This window comes from Hippocampus bargibanti, linkage group LG01, assembly GCF_051943395.1.
Source record: "Hippocampus bargibanti isolate YZ-2025 linkage group LG01, ASM5194339v1, whole genome shotgun sequence".
NCBI lineage: Eukaryota > Metazoa > Chordata > Actinopteri > Syngnathiformes > Syngnathidae > Hippocampus > Hippocampus bargibanti.
Genome location: NC_142734.1, coordinates 33,951,000 through 33,968,096, shown reverse-complemented (window position 1 = coordinate 33,968,096; position 17,097 = coordinate 33,951,000). Strand labels below are relative to the sequence as shown.

At 40.0% G+C, this 17,097-nt stretch overlaps 1 protein-coding gene across 2 annotated transcripts in view; it reads left to right on the top strand.

Moving 5' to 3' along the window:
* LOC148904005 (plexin-A1-like) overlaps window positions 1-16,820 on the top strand; it is a 162,613-nt gene extending 145,793 nt beyond the window's left edge. For both annotated transcript variants that reach the window (XM_089012558.1, XM_089012549.1), the window contains exons 22-33: window positions 1,222-1,319; window positions 1,883-2,041; window positions 2,482-2,548; window positions 3,955-4,101; window positions 4,725-4,884; window positions 5,647-5,750; window positions 5,835-5,931; window positions 7,983-8,173; window positions 8,728-8,897; window positions 9,592-9,804; window positions 12,116-12,266; window positions 13,391-16,820. In XM_089012558.1, the coding sequence (XP_088868684.1) occupies window positions 1,222-1,319; window positions 1,883-2,041; window positions 2,482-2,548; window positions 3,955-4,101; window positions 4,725-4,884; window positions 5,647-5,750; window positions 5,835-5,931; window positions 7,983-8,173; window positions 8,728-8,897; window positions 9,592-9,804; window positions 12,116-12,266; window positions 13,391-13,486 (1,653 nt within the window). In that variant the 3' untranslated portion in view covers window positions 13,487-16,820. The remainder of the gene's footprint in view (window positions 1-1,221; window positions 1,320-1,882; window positions 2,042-2,481; window positions 2,549-3,954; window positions 4,102-4,724; window positions 4,885-5,646; window positions 5,751-5,834; window positions 5,932-7,982; window positions 8,174-8,727; window positions 8,898-9,591; window positions 9,805-12,115; window positions 12,267-13,390) is intronic.
* Window positions 16,821-17,097: the final 277 nt, after the last annotated feature.

Here is a 17,097-nt window from a genome sequence, read left to right as displayed (position 1 = left end):
CTACACTAAACAACGCGCAATTTTGAAAGAAAGCTAATGTGGATAACTTGGGGATTTGCAATCATCCTCTGCACAGGTTGCCGCAACTACGTCCCCGGCAAGAAAAATAGTGCAACGGACAACTTTTTTTTTCCATACATTGAGCATGAAATTCCACAATTTTGTATTGATTGTAATTCCGTGTTCGAGGTATCGGAATTTCCCTTGTAGGGAATCGATCTTTGCTATCATTTAGTGGTAAAAAAAAGTAATACATCCAATTTTATTATTTTTTTATTAAATTAAGGAATTTCCATTTGACAGAATTCCTTATGAGAGAATACTTACTATATATATATTGAGGTCCCCACAATGTATCTTTTTGTGTGTGTGTGTGTGTGTGTGTGTGTGTGTGTGTGTGTGTGCGCGTGTGTGTGTGTGTGTGTGTGTGTGTGTGTGTGTGTGTGTGTGTGTGTGTGTGTGTGTGTGTGTGTGTGTGTGTGTGTGTGTGTGTGTGTGTGTGTGTGTGTGTGTGTGTGTGTGTTTGTGTCAAAGCTATTCTGTTAAAACAATGCCCTCAGGTGGAGTGACGGGTCAATTGCTTCTACTCCCATGTAATGGAAGAGAATATATTTGTTCTAAATGTATATATGAATAAAGATGGATGAAAGAGATATCAATCTTCAGACCACAAGACTGACGTGATAAAGTTGCATTGCTCAGGCAAGGAAATGTGTAACTCTCTCCAGCCAACCTGTTGTCATTTGAATCCCACTGTCAAAGTGTGTCCAGATTTCTCGACAGTGCTGACAACCATTCTTCCCTTGACAATTTTCAAACAGGAGCCTTCCCCCCTGCCATGCCAGAAAGGCAATTATGTCAAATTGTCTGCTAAAATCATTTCTCACACGGACACAAAAAAAGCACCACCGCCAGACATTTACCGTCACTCTGTGCTTGAAAAAAAATTAAAAAATGGGACTCAGTACTCACTCAATTTCTTTCTTTTTTATGGTTTTCTCTTAACTTGTGTTTGTTCAAATTCCATTCAATGACTTTGACACACCTCACTCCTTTAGGTTTGATTTGATGTTCAATTACCAGTCGGAATTTTGATTTCTTTTGTCCGTTGCTGTTAAAAATATGTGATGGAAAAGAAATGTCAGGAATACTTGTGTGTTCCCATTGCACTTTTCTGCTATTATTCCTGTCGTGAATCAGCCTCTCTTTCTTTTCCCTCAGGTGCAGGCAAATGTTGAAAAGGCCCTGACTTTATTTGGCCAACTGCTCACAAAGAAGCACTTCCTTTTGACATTCATAAGAACGCTGGAAGCACAAAGGTCTGTGGACTTGTTTTTACTATTTCTTCATTTATTTTATATTTCTTCTTTGAATGAGTACTCCGGTGCGCAAAGTTGATTACAGTTGGAATTAATAAAGACAGAGGGTTGTGTCAGGAAGGGCATCCGACGTAAAAGCTTGGCCAAAACAAACATACGAATTAAACCTCTGAAGATGGAAGACACTGATTCGTTGTGAAAGGAAAAGAAGAAGGAGTCAATGTTTTGGTACATGAATACCACCATCACACCTGTGACCCAAGTCTATAATTTCTAAACTTTATGACTTGCTGTCTTACAATTTTTCTCTTGCGGTTACATAATAGGATATTTCGTGACAATGAGGTCCCTATTGTAGCAAGGCCTGCTTTCAAGGACAGGGGGGGGAAAAGATTTGAAGTACACTGGATAGAGACTCCTCTTTGAATAGTTGTGAATTACAGGCTTAATGACTGCTGAAATCAATTAACCCGCAAAGCCATTTGTTGAGTTCCCTTGTGTATGAAATGCTCAATATAAATAAAGTTGCTTTGATTGACATCACACTCAAAATGTATTTCCAGGTCATTTTCAATGCGGGATCGAGGGAATGTGGCGTCCTTGATCATGACTGCTCTGCAGGGGGAAATGGAGTATGCGACGGGAGTCCTCAAGCAGCTTTTGTCTGACCTGATTGACAGAAATTTAGAGAGTAAAAACCATCCCAAGTTGCTTCTCAGAAGGTGAGGAAGGCGAACCGAAACTCGTCCGAAGCACCATGAATTGTATAGGTAGTGACAATGGAAGTGGGGAGCGGAAAAAGGGGAGGAAAGGGAACAAAAATGAGATTATCCTGTGAAAATAAATACATAAATAAATACACAAATAAATACATAAAACCCAAAGGTAAATATCCAACCAATTGTATGTTTTTTTATTACAGCAAATGACATGAATACATTGTCATTCATTCACCTCTGCTAGGTTTTTCAATGTATTTGTTTTATTTAATTGTTTACTGCACAGTGTCTTTGTCGTGATAAACTTAATTTCCTCTTTTCACAGCCCTCCCAAAATAAGAATGTCATGTACAAACATGCTTCACGCCTTTTGCTTATGGCTACAAAAGTATTTATTTGCATAAAAATGTTGTTTTTCTTATGCGTGTGTGTGTGTGTAACAGAACGGAGTCTGTTGCGGAGAAAATGCTCACCAATTGGTTTACGTTCCTTTTGTATAAGTTCCTAAAGGTAAGGAAAACTTTTGACTTTTTTTTCTTCAGTTCAGTGTTGTAGATTAAAATTGTTGCACTTTCAGCAATTTGCGCTCTAATTTCACCCTCATAGCTTCAAGGCCACCATCTGTTATTTAGTTCCTTAAAACATTCCCATATCATTTTTGTTTGTTTGTGCCCAGCGTGAAATGTGTCTCTCCAGAGACCATCAGTAAATATTGTATGTTCCCATGGATGCGGAGTGAGCAGAAAAAAATCAACTTTAGTGCAGGTGAAAAAAACGTTAAAATTGCATCAAACAGAAGGAGATATATAATGAAGAAAGTTTTGTTTCCTAACTGACATCAGAAAAACGTTTTATAGCATCTAAAATACCCAAAACGCGCAGGATGGTATTTTTAGTCAAATGCAAAACACCAATTAAAATGACTTAAAGTGTCTAAAAACTACTTCAAATTGAACACGGAAGTGGCCAGTTTCAGAAGGTCCCCCCCCCCTTGTTCGTGGTGTCACACCAAGACAGCTTGCATTGCTGGAGAATCAAAACAGTGGCTTCAGATTCGGAGAAGATGCTTTCTTGTTACTCATCCAGTTATGAATATGATTCAAATAGTTCTGAAGAGGAAAGCATACATGTTTGCAATGGATTAAAGAAGTCCTCCCGTATCAATTCGAGCCGTCAGGACAGAAATGTAGCACCCAAAAAAAATGCAGAAGATGGCGACAAGGCTCCGTGGAAATGGGCTGAATTTTTGTCAGCGAATATCAAATAGTTGTCTTGGTGCAACACACAACGATTCACCATTGCGTTATTTATGTGTTTTCCTTCTAATCAACACGAAGTTTTCAAAACAAACAAAGTAACGCAAAATGCATTATGTGTCCTTTCTCGGTCAGGGGCATTCCTTCCGTGACGTGACGTCAGGAATTGTCACCAACTCAAAAACAAGACTTACTGAATATTCAGCGCGAGTCTTAAAACGTAAAATATAGCTATATGCGGTGGAATCCTTGTAAAGTACGCTCAGTAGAAGTCATTTGAAGCGATTTTACATATTATGGACACAACTTGTCCAGAGGCGTCGGTTGTCCTTTAAGCGCATGACAGGGGCCAGATTTGGTCCCTGGGCCTTGACTTTGACACCTGAGTCGTATTGGGATTCTCATTTAGGTGACGTGATGCATTCAAAAGATGGTTTTATCCCTCACGTGTAAAAAAAAATAAATTCTGCGATTCTGTGAACAAACCTCCTTTTAATGGTCATTGAAAGCAGATTTGAAGGTCAAAGGCTGAACAATTTATGAGTCATCATTACTCTTTGAATGTTGCTTCCTGAACAAACGTTATTTTTTCAGATTGCTATTGCGAGTTTAATTATGTCGTATATGTACTCTCTTTATCTGTGTGCTCCCCTTGACCAGGAGTGTGCGGGAGAACCTCTTTTCATGCTTCACTGTGCCATCAAGCAACAGATGGAGAAAGGGCCGATAGACGCCATCACAGGAGAGGCTCGTTATTCTCTTAGCGAGGACAAGCTCATCAGGCAACAGATTGACTACAAAACGCTGGTCAGTAAACTTAACGCGCCGGTCTACGATAAGTTTTTCTTGCGGGGGTGCCGATAAAGCGCTGGTCAGACCTCTGGCAATGTTTTTCCTTTCAACGAGGGGACAGCATTTGCCTTTTTTCTCACGTTAGTGCTTTGTTACAGCTTCGGCGCTGTATAAATCAATGTATTTTGTATTTTGTACAGCTGCCCCCATTTCAAGCTCAGCTAACTTCAGACCCATATAACTTGGGAATTAACTCTTTTTTTCTGATGAAAGAAGAAGAGTCCAAGGTTTATAATGTTGTATTTAATGTTTATGTAGTCCTAAAACTAAATATTATGTAGATCCTGCAATTTAAATGAAAATGGCAAAAACCCTGGCACATATTTTTGCACATCGTCTGGCAGTGAATTAGTTAATTCTCAACTCCAAACAAAGTCCAAACATGTGACATGACCTTGCTGGTCCACCAATGCGATTATAATTCTAAATAAGGTGATCTATGGTCACCTCAACAACCGTCTCTGTCATCTGCCAATCAAGTGAAAATCTGCATGATTTTGAAGTTGATTTTTTTTTTATTATTATTATACGTCCATGTGACTGTTTCCACCCTCCTTTGTTTTTTTTTAATCTGTCAGACGTTGCACTGTGTGAACCCAGAGAACGAAAATGCCTCGGAGGTGACCGTTAAGTGTCTCAACTGTGACACCGTCACTCAGGTCAAAGAGAAACTCCTCGATGCCGTCTACAAGGGCAGCCCCTACTCTCTCAGAGCCAAGGCTTCCGATATGGATTTGGGTAAGCACACAAGAGCAAATGAGGCACTTAGTAATAATATGAGATGTGCACTCCTGGTTGTTTTTCTCAAAAACATCCCATAGGTGAGGCTGCACAATTATAAAGGTCTGAAACCCAAGCAAGAAAATTGTTTCCTACCTTATGTAATATCATAGCTCGGCCAAAATCTGTTTACTTAGAGGGACACATTGTTTCCCCTTTGGATAGAATAATGTAATAATTGAAAGATTGCTGCTTTCAGAACCCAAAAATACAGTAAAGTCTCGTTATATCGATATTCAAGGGAGTCCGAAAAAATATCGATATAACCGGGACTATCGATATATCCGACCCTGTTTGCATGTAATTTTCTCAGTGCGTGCATAGAAATAGTATCGATATAACCGGGACTATCGATATATCCGATATCGATATAACGAGACTTTACTGTATATTACAGCTATATATTACAGCTTTCAATTGCATGCTTGAAAAATTTTTTTGAATATACCTCAAATGTTCAGTTAATGCACTTTCCCAACTTTGATGGCAAATTTCATAGTTATTTATTACATGCAAAATGCTCGACTTATAGCCTCAATAATGGCATATTTGGCATTCGAATGTATGCAGCACCTCCATGAATTGTCCTGTAAAACCCCCACATCCTCATACTGGTGTGCATAATGAAGGTAGACATGTAATATTATATGTTTTGATCACAAAACTCAACATTGAAATGTTGTCCTAACTCCAATACTATATAATGCCCTCCATCTGAAGAATGGCGCCAAGGTCGAATTGCCCGAATTATCCTGCAGGATGAAGACGTCACAACAAAAATAGACAATGACTGGAAAAGACTCAACACTCTGGCTCACTATCAGGTAGCATAAATGTGGAGCAAAACCCATCAATACAGGTTTGCCTTGAGGAGTGATAACATTTTGGTGCTTCCATTTAATGTGTAGGTTACAGATGGCTCAGTGATCGCACTGGTGCCAAAGCAGAACTCAGCCTATAACATCTCCAACTCATCGACCTTCACCAAGAGCCTCAGCAGATACGGTAGTCGCCTTCTTATTGACTTGATCGCCATCTCTCACTTCAACCCATCTCTCTCCTTGGCTGCCTCTGTTTATGATGCCTGCAATCATAGCCTCCATTCTTCTTTTTTCCCCTCTGAGTCAATGGCAATCCTTTTTTATCCAACGCCATCACCTCAGGCCAAGGCTGTTTAACGGCTATTTCCAAGCGGTCTGTAAATGAGAGCTATAAAAGAAGACACCTCAATACCTAGCTGACAAAGAAGTGAAAGCGTGTGAGGATGAGTGACAGCCAGTGACGGACAGAAGCTCCACATCAATACCATGATAAAAAGAAGCTATTTTAAAAAACAGATGAAGGGATGGAGTACTATCTGGTAAAATTGAAAGCACGTTCCAAGTACAGTAGCTATTAGAGCTGAAACGCGCACACAAAATCCTGATTAGTCATTTGAGTTGACGTCAAAGATTTCCAAATCAATTCACATCTCGTGCACTTTTCTGGGAAAGAAAAACGCTGAAAAATCCTTATTGGAAAGCATCTTCTATTGAGCTTGAAAAGAAAACGGCAGATACCCGCTAATATTCTGTAAGACTGTAGCTGCCCGTCGCTATTTTAGCTTTTAAAAATTCAACAAGATTTGCTTTTCCTGGTTGGTCCTTTTCCCATTCCTAAAGAAACTTCCCAAACAAGTTTATTTTTGTTTTACTCATTTTGCAAGTACCGTAGTTCCATTTCAGCAGTAACCTATCACATGACAGAGAAGCTTCTCTTTATACTGTCATCAGATTTAACAGAGTCCGGTAAATTTTCAACAAAAAAAAAAGATTTTAAAATGAATAATATGAAAGTAATGTAATGTATGCGTACTTTCTGTGTGGCCCAGTAAAAAAATAGCCCGCTGCCTTGCGGGTTGGGGACCTCTGATCTCGAGGTGTCAAGTGCTTCATGAAGCTTAGTTTATAAGTGCTTCATAAAGCTTCACTTCTTTATCACTACTTGGCAAAGTCCATGAAGGTAAACGGGAGTTTGCCCAACCAGGCTGCAAATAGTTGTGATATTAGAAGTGAGAGCTCCACTTTCTGCTGAAATCATTTTAATGGACGAGATCATTGAGTGAAAAATATCTATTTTTCATTATCTATTTTTATAATTTCATATTTTATCCCATTAAATAAAAACTAGACTGCCCCCCCTGTCCACAAAGCAATTCATCAGAATGACCTCCATAGTAGAATTAAGAATCATTCATGCAAATAGTCAAGATTAATACGTCCTACTTCTTTATTGTGCGTATATTTCACAACAAAGTATCCCAGAGTTCACATTGAGTCACAATTTAAATAAACTAACAAACCTCTGCTGAAAATTCATTCTCAATGGCAGGCGTAATGATGTTCCCACATCTTAAGTATTTTCTATTTAATGGCGATGATGTAGGAGGGCGGGGAGTTTACTTTCTGCTCTGGGGGGGCGTTGGATAAATGTGGCTCGTGATGGGTTTGGAATTAAAGTCCCTGCGCCCTGCTGACAGAAAGAACAACAGACAGGACTCCACAGTAAGCATCGTTCTCTTTTCAGCCTCTGCCCTGCTATTACTCTCCTTTTCACCCCCTACTTCTGAAACATACATTTCCCTCTCATCTCCAACATTTCCATTCATCTGTCCCCATCCTTTTTTGTCTCTGATACAAGATCACAGCAGCATCCTCTGCAGATTGTCATCTTCTCCGTGTGCACGTCACCTCTCCATTTCCGTCTTCTCCGCTATCTTTCGAAACAGAACAGTCGCAGATACGCATCTCCTTGCTTTGCGCTAATCAATTTTGACACCCTTGCTATGAATAATAAAACACACACAGAGGACAGACAATGAGGAAGGGAGAGTGGCGTACTATAAAAAGAAGAGGAAACTAAACCATTCTGCGTTTCTGGGTGCAGTTCAAGCTACCCATCAGGGAATCGTCATCTATTCTCTTTAAAACCTTTCTGCATAAATATGAAAGTAGAAGAATGAACTGGAATGAATCAAAGGTCTCTCGCGTCCTGTGTACTTGCGTTTGTGGTTCCAGAGAGCATGCTGAGAACAGCAAGTAGTCCAGACAGTCTTCGATCCCGAACACCCATGATCACTCCTGACCTGGAAAGTGGAACTAAATTGTGGCATCTGGTGAAGAACCACGATCATTCGGACCAAAGGGAGGGCGACCGGGGTAGCAAGATGGTGTCGGAGATCTACCTGACCAGGCTATTGGCTACAAAAGTAAGCGACGACTGAGCGGAGTACAGTGTTTTGACACAATTTTTTTCAAAGCAAACAATAAACAATAACTATATATATATATATATCTGCCGCAACAGATTAGGAACAAATTAGACACTAAAACGGACTTGTGTCACTGAAGACAGCGCCAGTTAAAGGGTTTACTGATCAAATGACTTCCATTTTTTAAAAAGGAGAAGTTGGTTCATGGTTGAAGAAACGTGTCTCCGAAGTCAGCAGAGGCCACAAACCATCATTTATATTACATCTTCAAAATTCTCGTATTCTCTGAGAATCATTTGCCAATTTCTTTTTGCTCAACTTTATTGGTTTGGTGTTCAAATCGAAGCTGGGCTGTGATGCTCATAAAAGGAAACACACGGTTGTGTTTGAGAGGCCGCTTTCAAAAAAAAAAAAGATGGTGTATTGTTGTGAAATGGAAGCTTTGGTCATGCATGATGGGCAGTAAAACTTTATGACACAGGCTCATCTCATCTTTATGCATTATCGGTTTTCATATCTGATTGGAGTTTTGACTCTTCTTTCTTATTCAGGGCACGTTACAGAAGTTCGTGGATGACCTTTTTGAGACCATCTTCAGCACAGCCCACAGAGGCAGTGTCTTGCCGCTGGCTATTAAATACATGTTTGACTTCCTGGATGAACAGGCAGACAAACACTCCATCACAGACTACGATGTACGACACACCTGGAAAAGCAACTGGTAAACATTGTTTTTTTTTAAAAAAAAACCTTCTCACGAAACCAGCAGTGACTGCATTTTTTATGAAAAAAAATGTAGTGTATAAACAACACGATCCATTTTTGTGAATGTTCTACACCACCGGTGTCAAAGTCAATGCCTGGGGGTCAGATCTGGCCCGCCACATCATTTTATTCGGCCAGCGAAAGCAAATCAAGCATGTCAAGTGCCATAATGCATGCTAAAGTCTGAACTCAAATTTCATGTAAACCACAGTAACAGTAAACATGCATGCTTTCTTCTTCAGAACTATTTGAATCATATTCATAACTGGATGAGTAACAAGAACGCATATTCTCCGAATCTGAAGCCATTGTTTTGATTCTCGAGCAAAGCAAGACGTCTTGCCGTGACACCACGAACATGGGGGCGGCACCTTCTGAAACTGGCCACTTCCGGTTTCAAATTGAAATACTTTTTAGACACTTTAAGTCATTTTTATTGGTGTTTTGCATTTGACTAAAAATATCAGCTTGCGTGTTTTGGGTATTTTAGATGCTATAAAACGTTTTTCTGATGTCAGTTAGGAAACAAAAGTGGTGTCGGTTGTCCTTTAATAAAAACACTTGAGGGAAAAAAAAGTCATTATTTTTGGATGAAAAGATTTGAAAATGCTCATAAAAATCATCTTTGGCCATTTTTTCTCTCCTTGCAGTCTCCCTCTGCGATTCTGGGTGAATGTGATCAAGAACCCCCAATTTGTATTTGACATCCAAAAGAACAGCATCACAGATGCCTGCCTGTCTGTGGTGGCCCAGACCTTCATGGACTCCTGTTCAACATCCGAACACAAGCTAGGGAAAGACTCACCATCCAACAAGCTCCTCTACGCTAAAGACATCCCCAACTACAAGAATTGGGTAGAAAGGTAACTCTTTAGTTGCATTCGGTCAAACCGAGTATGAATGATGGAAAATAAAATTATGTGCCACCCAAGTGAAAGGTTGAATGTGAGCCATGGAGGATGAGAGAAAAATATTCGTCAAAGATCTGGACTTGTTTGTTTGGGGAAGTACAAACAGGTCGCTTGAAGTCAGAATACAGCGTCGGCTAGAATAAATCGCAAAACAATTTTCTGCTTTCTTGCTTCTTTTCAAATCAGCATCTTGCATCCCGGCTCATTAATATACAATATGCAAAGGGCCAATTCCCTCTGATTTTTTTTTTTCTTCTTGATCATACTCATCAAGCGGAGATGGAAAACGACACAGGTGATGGGAGGATTTGTTGCAGCTGTGACATTATTTACCGCGTACTGAAAACAGCCCCTGGTTCACCCTTTCATCTTTTATTCAGCATCGAAATGTTACTCAGCTCCAGTTAAGTTATGCACCACTGATGCTTGCTGTAGTTGCCTTTCATGGGTGAGTCTATTAATCTCTAAGTAGCTTTTCAAGGCTGCTTCCTCCTTAACTCCAGGCAAGACATTGTGAAGTACTGTGCTGATGGTTAAATTATTTTAGCACCACCAAGCCAACCTACCCAGCTCCCACATTAACAGTACCGCTGGTCATGGTTATGAGGAGAATGACAGAATTACAAGATCATTAAAGCATAGACACACAGCCGAGTCATGCAGAGATGAGATAAGACCTTGCTGGCGAGGGTTAATTGGCTTTAGCTGTACTATTTCTATTGCTATGCATCGGACCTTGAGCTATACGTCATGAAAACTCACATTCTGCAAACAGTTTGTATATTTTCCCTGTGCCTGTGTTGGTTTTCACTAGGTGCTGCGTTTTAGTCCAATATTCTAAAATGTTGCTTAATGGAGCACTCTAATTTGTTTCAAGGTATGAATGTGAGTGCAGATTGTTGTTCATCTACTGTATGTGTGCACTGCAATTGACTAGCAACCCGTTCAGGGTGTACTTCGCCTGATGCTTGAATACAGCTAGGATAGGCTCCAGCAACCCGCGGCCCTTGTAGGGATAAGCAGATCAAAAAATGGATCGATGGATGGGTGGGTTGATGAGTGGGTTCTGGTGGATGGATTTTGGTTGGGTTTGGATGGATGGATGGATGGATGGGTTTGGATGCATGCATTGATGGATGGATTTTTGGTGGGTTTGGATGGATGGTTGTATGGGTGGATGGGTTTGGATGTATACATGGATGGATGGATTTTTGGTGGGTTTATATGGATGATTGATGGGTCGATGGATGGATGGTTGGGTTGAGTGGGTTGGGTAGGTGGATGGATTGATGGATGGATGGTTGAGTGGGTTGGATGGGTTTGGATGCATGCATTGATGGATGGATTTTTGGTGGGTTTGGATGGATGGTTGTATGGGTGGATGGTCAGATGAATGGATGGGTTGGGTAGGTGGATGGATTGATGGATGGATGGTTGAGTGGCTTGGATGGGTTTGGATGTATACATGATGGATGGATTTTTGGTGGGTTTATATGGATGATTGATGGGTCGATGGATGGATGGTTGGGTTGAGTGGGTTGGGTAGGTGGATGGATTGATGGATGGATGGTTGAGTGGGTTGGATGGGTTTGGATGCATGCATTGATGGATGGATTTTTGGTGGGTTTGGATGGATGGTTGTATGGGTGGATGGTCAGATGAATGGATGGGTTGGGTAGGTGGATGGATTGATGGATGGATGGTTGAGTGGGTTGGATGGGTTTGGATGTATACATGATGGATGGATTTTTGGTGGGTTTATATGGATGATTGATGGGTCGATGGATGGATGGTTGGGTCGAGTGGGTTGGGTGATTTTGATTGGTTTGGATGGATGCATTGATGGATGGATTGTGGGTGGGTTTGGATGGATGGATGAATGGGGTTTGTTGGATGGATGGTTGGGTGGGGGGTTGGGTGATTTGGATGGATGGTTGGGTTGGGTCGGTTAGGTGATTTGGATGGATGCATTGATGGATGGATGGATTTTGGTGGATTTGGATGGATGGACGGATGAATGGATGGGGTTGGATGGATGGATGAATGAATGAATGGGTTGGCTGGGTGGGTGGTTTGGTAGGGTGGTTGGATATATTAGTAAATTTACCATCAAACCACACCTCCACTGCCACACACTGCCTTCTGTGAAGATTGTAGAACATGTGTGCTAAATTTATTAGGAGCCATATTTCAATATGGTGAAGAGAGAAACACAGAAACAAAAAAAAAACGAGACCCTTACTGTGCTTTTCCCATCCTCCAGGTATTACTCCGATATCTCCCGTATGCCAGCCATCAGCGATCAGGACATGAGTGCCTACCTTGCAGAGCAATCTCGCCTGCACCTCAGCCAGTTCAACAGCATGTCTGCTCTCCACGAGATCTACTCTTACATCATCAAATACAAAGACGAGGTGAGTTGTCACCGTGATACATTTCAATTGAAGACATTTCCGTGTAACAATACGGGCAAGCTATGCAATGCCTGTTAAAATAACACTTTATTATTCCCTAAAAGCTTCGGATAGCTCATTTATTGGGTGAAAGGAGGCATTTTGAGATACGCAAGACTGCATTTGATAGCACATATTTACAATCGCCAATGGTTTGCAATAGTTTTCCATGGGAAGTATTTATTATTATTATTATTATTATTATTATTATTATTATTATTATTATTATTATTATTATTATTATTATTATTATTATATCTGTGTCGTTATTTAGTATCCCGTAAGTCACAGCAGTTTGAGCACTCTTGTATTCGCCTCCTGTACCCCGTGATGGGCAGCTACATACATGATTTCCTCCCCTTTTTCACAGTTTTGCGAGGAGAGAAGTTGCAGCCTCCCCTTAATCTCCTTCCTTCCTTCCCATCCCCTCTATTGAAGCTGTATTACTGTAGTTGTGTTTGCCGGCTTGCAGCTGGCTCCATTCAAACCATGTGCTCCCCTTCATTACTGTCTATTATCACGATGAAGGTAGCTGAATCTCCACTCGAGATGTCTTTAAGAGTATGTTGTACATAATGACATGAATGTAGATGCAGAATGACGCATATGCACCCTAAATCACCCTTATTCATCGGGCAAGTTGTTAACATCAGTTTCAAACGTAATTATTAGCAGAGCCTAAAATTAGCATTAGCACATGGCTTTTCTCATGCTTCGGTGAAGAATGTTTGTTATATTTTCTATATTTTCAGAGCAGGTGGCTTTTTTAAATGCAGAAAAAGTAATGGGGTGAGAAACATGTGCGAAAGAAATGTTTCCTTTTCCTCAACAGCCTGAACTAAGATCAGTTTCAAATATTTTTTAGGTTTTTTATATTTTCTGATTATGCAGTGTTTTTGAAAGGATAAAAAGTAATAGGGTTAGAAAAATGTGTGTAAGGAAAGTAAGCTTTTCTCTCAACAGCCCCAACTGCACCGAGTAGGCTAATGTTACACTTGTCTGATATCCGGGTAAGTATGGAACACAAGCTGTGAAGGTCAGATGATGACAACTCTATTTTGTCTCCCTTCATCGTTTGGGTGCAGATCCTGTCAGCGTTACAGAAAGACGAGCAGTCCCGAAGACAGCGGCTACGCGGCAAGTTGGAGCAGGTTATTGACACCATGGCGTTAGCTAGCTGAGGGTTAAAAGCGAGCACTAAGCCTGGATCTCCGGGCAAGAAACCTTCCTGTAGACATTTTTGCGCTTCTGGACATGAGGAAGCCAAACAACAAATGATAGGAATTTACAAGGTCATGAAGAGACAGCTGGAATTAATCGATTCCTTTTTTTTAACTGAGCTGCAAACCAAGCCTGGAACAACCAAATTGAACAGATTCTCGGAGAAGACAATGGTTGACTTCTATGGACGCAATCAGCAACGTGACTGAGGTTCAACTTCAACAGGCTTAAGCCGTAAAACAAAAGAAACCAGGATACTTGATCCCAATTTGGGTTTTTCCCATCTTGTTGTCATTTTCCGGTCTAAGGTCAGGCAGAACCGGTACGACTCCTCGTCAGGGTGGACACAGAAGAAGAAGATGAACTTTTGCTGTGGGAAAACTCTTCTTCTGGCACTGATTAAAAACTCCAAAGCTAAGGAGTCGTTATAGTCAAAACTGTTTTATTTTTTACATGTTAAAACCCCGCTTTTAGTCCATTGTCGCATTTCATTCCATCCCCACCAATCTCCTTAGTGCTGTGCCACTCGTGTTTCTGCTGAATTTGCACAACAAAGCTAAATCAAAAGAGAGCAAAGGATATATGAACACATTTATAGCTGTAAACATAAGTACAAATGTTGTTGTTTGAATTGACAGATATGTTTTGAATTTAATGTACAGATACGTTTGACAGGATTTGATATTTCAATGTAGAAAATGTGAAAAAAGAAACAAAGGTGATTCACATTGATGATGATGTGAGAAAAAAAAAGTTATGTGCCATGATTTACTTTGAATGTTGTTTCGTGCAAAGAGACTTCTTTTCTTTTGATAAAATGTGTTTTGAAATGTTGTCATGATAGTCAGACATAAAAATAGGTACATGGAAAAATAGATATATAAATTGCAAAAACTTTCTTATCTTTCATGAGATTTTCATCCAAAAAAACACTATGGTATTTGTTTTTATTTGTTTTTTCAATCCAACAACGTAGTCAAACTCAAGCAGAAGGTCCCAGCATGCTTTTAAAAACAACACAGCAAACAGTGAGCCCAATGTCCCAAGTTTACACCATAATAAGATGCCTCTGGGGCGATGTACGATATAGCTCAGATATAGATAAATGCTTTCAAGATAACGGCAGCGGGCGGAGTTAGAAACTCCACATTAATTTTTGTCAAAATCCTTTAGGGGGAATCCTGCAGGTGTTGGCCACACATTTGAAAGCTTCTGTGGTTCATTTAAGTTCAGTTCTTTTATGACTTTTTTTGTGTTGTAATGACACTTACACAACCAACAAAGCCATGTTGGGAGGTGGGTAGCATTGAAGGGGTGTATGTGTGTGTAAGGGGGGGGCAGGGGTGAAGTGCTGATTGACTGATAGAAAACAACCAATGCCGGAATCATGCTTAAAGATCCTGAAGACTGGACTGAAACAATGTAACAGAGACAATTGTTTGCTTGATTTCACCTCTCGCCTCGTCGCAGGAATAAGTCGGCAATAAACATTACATGTTGGGGTCAGTAAAACTGTCAGTAGCTGAAACAGTTGTTGCCCCAAGCCCTACACAAGACTGATCAAGATTTACCAGAACTGAGCTAAACTGAACTGCTGAGCAAAAGTGAGGCAAATCCTCTCATCTGTAACATTTCATATAGTTTTGTTAGGGGGAAATTGTTTCAATGGTCAGAAAAAGTTTGAAAACTCCTCAATTGCTTCACTTCTATTCCAATCTGCAGTCAAAATGTTAACATGAAGACTCCTTTCTTTAAATGTGAATGTGGTTTGTGCTTTCTAAATTGTATTCGATTTGATTTATTATTTTTTTATTTTTTTGGGGGAAACAGACTGAAGGCCTTTTCTCTTGCTTTGTGGGGTTTCATGAGGGTTCCAAAATTTGTTTTTTTTTTTTCAATTTTTCCGAGCAAGTATCTGTTTGAGGCCTCTTCTCTCAAATTCAATGGGATTTAATTCGAAAAATCAAGCAAGCAATGTCATGACTCAAACTGTTACTTTACATGAATTGAAAACCCACGTCACTTAAAGGACAACCGACATCACTTTTTTGTTTCCTAACTGACATCAGAAAAACGTTTTATAGCATGTAAAATACCCAAAACACGCAGAATGATATTTTTATTCAAATGCAAAACGGCAATAAAAATGACTTAAAGTGTCCAAAATCTGCAAAAAAATGAACCCAGAAGTGGCCAGTATCAGAAGGTCCCGCCCCTTGTTCGTGGTTTCACCCCAAGACGTCTTGCCTTGCTGGAGAATCAAAACAATGGCTTCAGATTCGGAGAATATGCTTTCTTGTTACTCATCCAGTTATGAATATGATTCAAATAGTTCTGAAGAGGGAATCATACATGTTTGCAATCGATTAAATAATTTATTCCGTACCATTTTGAGGCAACATTGGGGGGAAATGTCTCACCCAAAAAGAGGCAGACAATGGAGACAATGCACCGTGTAAGGAATTTCTCAGGCCGTTTCCACAGGCTGATTAATTCCTTACACTGAGCTTTGTCGCCCTCTTCTGCCTCTTTTTGGTGTAACACGAAGTTTTCATACCAAACAAGTACAGCAAAATGCATTGACGTGATGGAAGGACTGCTACAATGTGTCCTTTTTTTCGGTCAGGGTCGTTCCTTCAGTGACGTAACGTGAGGACTCGTCACCAACTCAAAAACAAGACTTCCGGCATATTCAGTGCGAGTCTTAAAACGTAAAATATAGCTATATGCGGTGGAATCTTTGTAAAATACGCTCAGTAGAAGTCATTTGAAGGAAGCCATTTTACAAATTATGGACACAACTTGTCCGGAGACGTCGGTTGTCCTTTAAAACACAGCTTTGAGTATTAAACTTTAACGCAGAATGTTTTCCACAACATGCTGAAATATGCCCTGCTCCAATATGATGAACTTGCAGAGAATATATTGGTCTCATCATTACTGGTGGAAAAAAATGCTTGCAAAAAAATTGTTTATGTAAAGTGGACCAATGTACATCCTGTGATTGTTTTGCTAAATAGAGCACAAGTGCTAGACTGCATCAACAACCATGTCTGATGAATTTTTGAACTAATGGAAAAATCCTCTGAATGTATAACTTCATCAAAGGCACAGTTCTTAAAATGACTTTGAAGAAAATGAGAAATACTGCAATGGGTGTCTGTTCTTATTCCACAGTGCTTTCCCACACATTTAGTTTATGTCACTATGGCAAAGAAAAGACAAAAAAAACAAGGGATCTGGACTAAACCACATTTGTGGGTGTATCAGGAACCTGCAGCAAATGGCTAGCCTTCAAAAGCCTCACTCATGCTGTATTTTACTGAAAAGATCGGAGTTATCGTTTGTCTTGTTCAAGACTTCAAGCTGTCAGAGATTGAGACAGAAGAGATAAAACTGGGAATTTTCTACCTTTGCAAAAGTGCATTATCACAGCCATTTGATTTACACATTTGAATTTCCAATAACACATCAACAAATCAGCTTTCGTGAAAATGTAAACAAATATACTCATTTTGTGGAGTTTCCAATCATCTGATGTATATACGCAAGTCATATTTTTTTCATATAT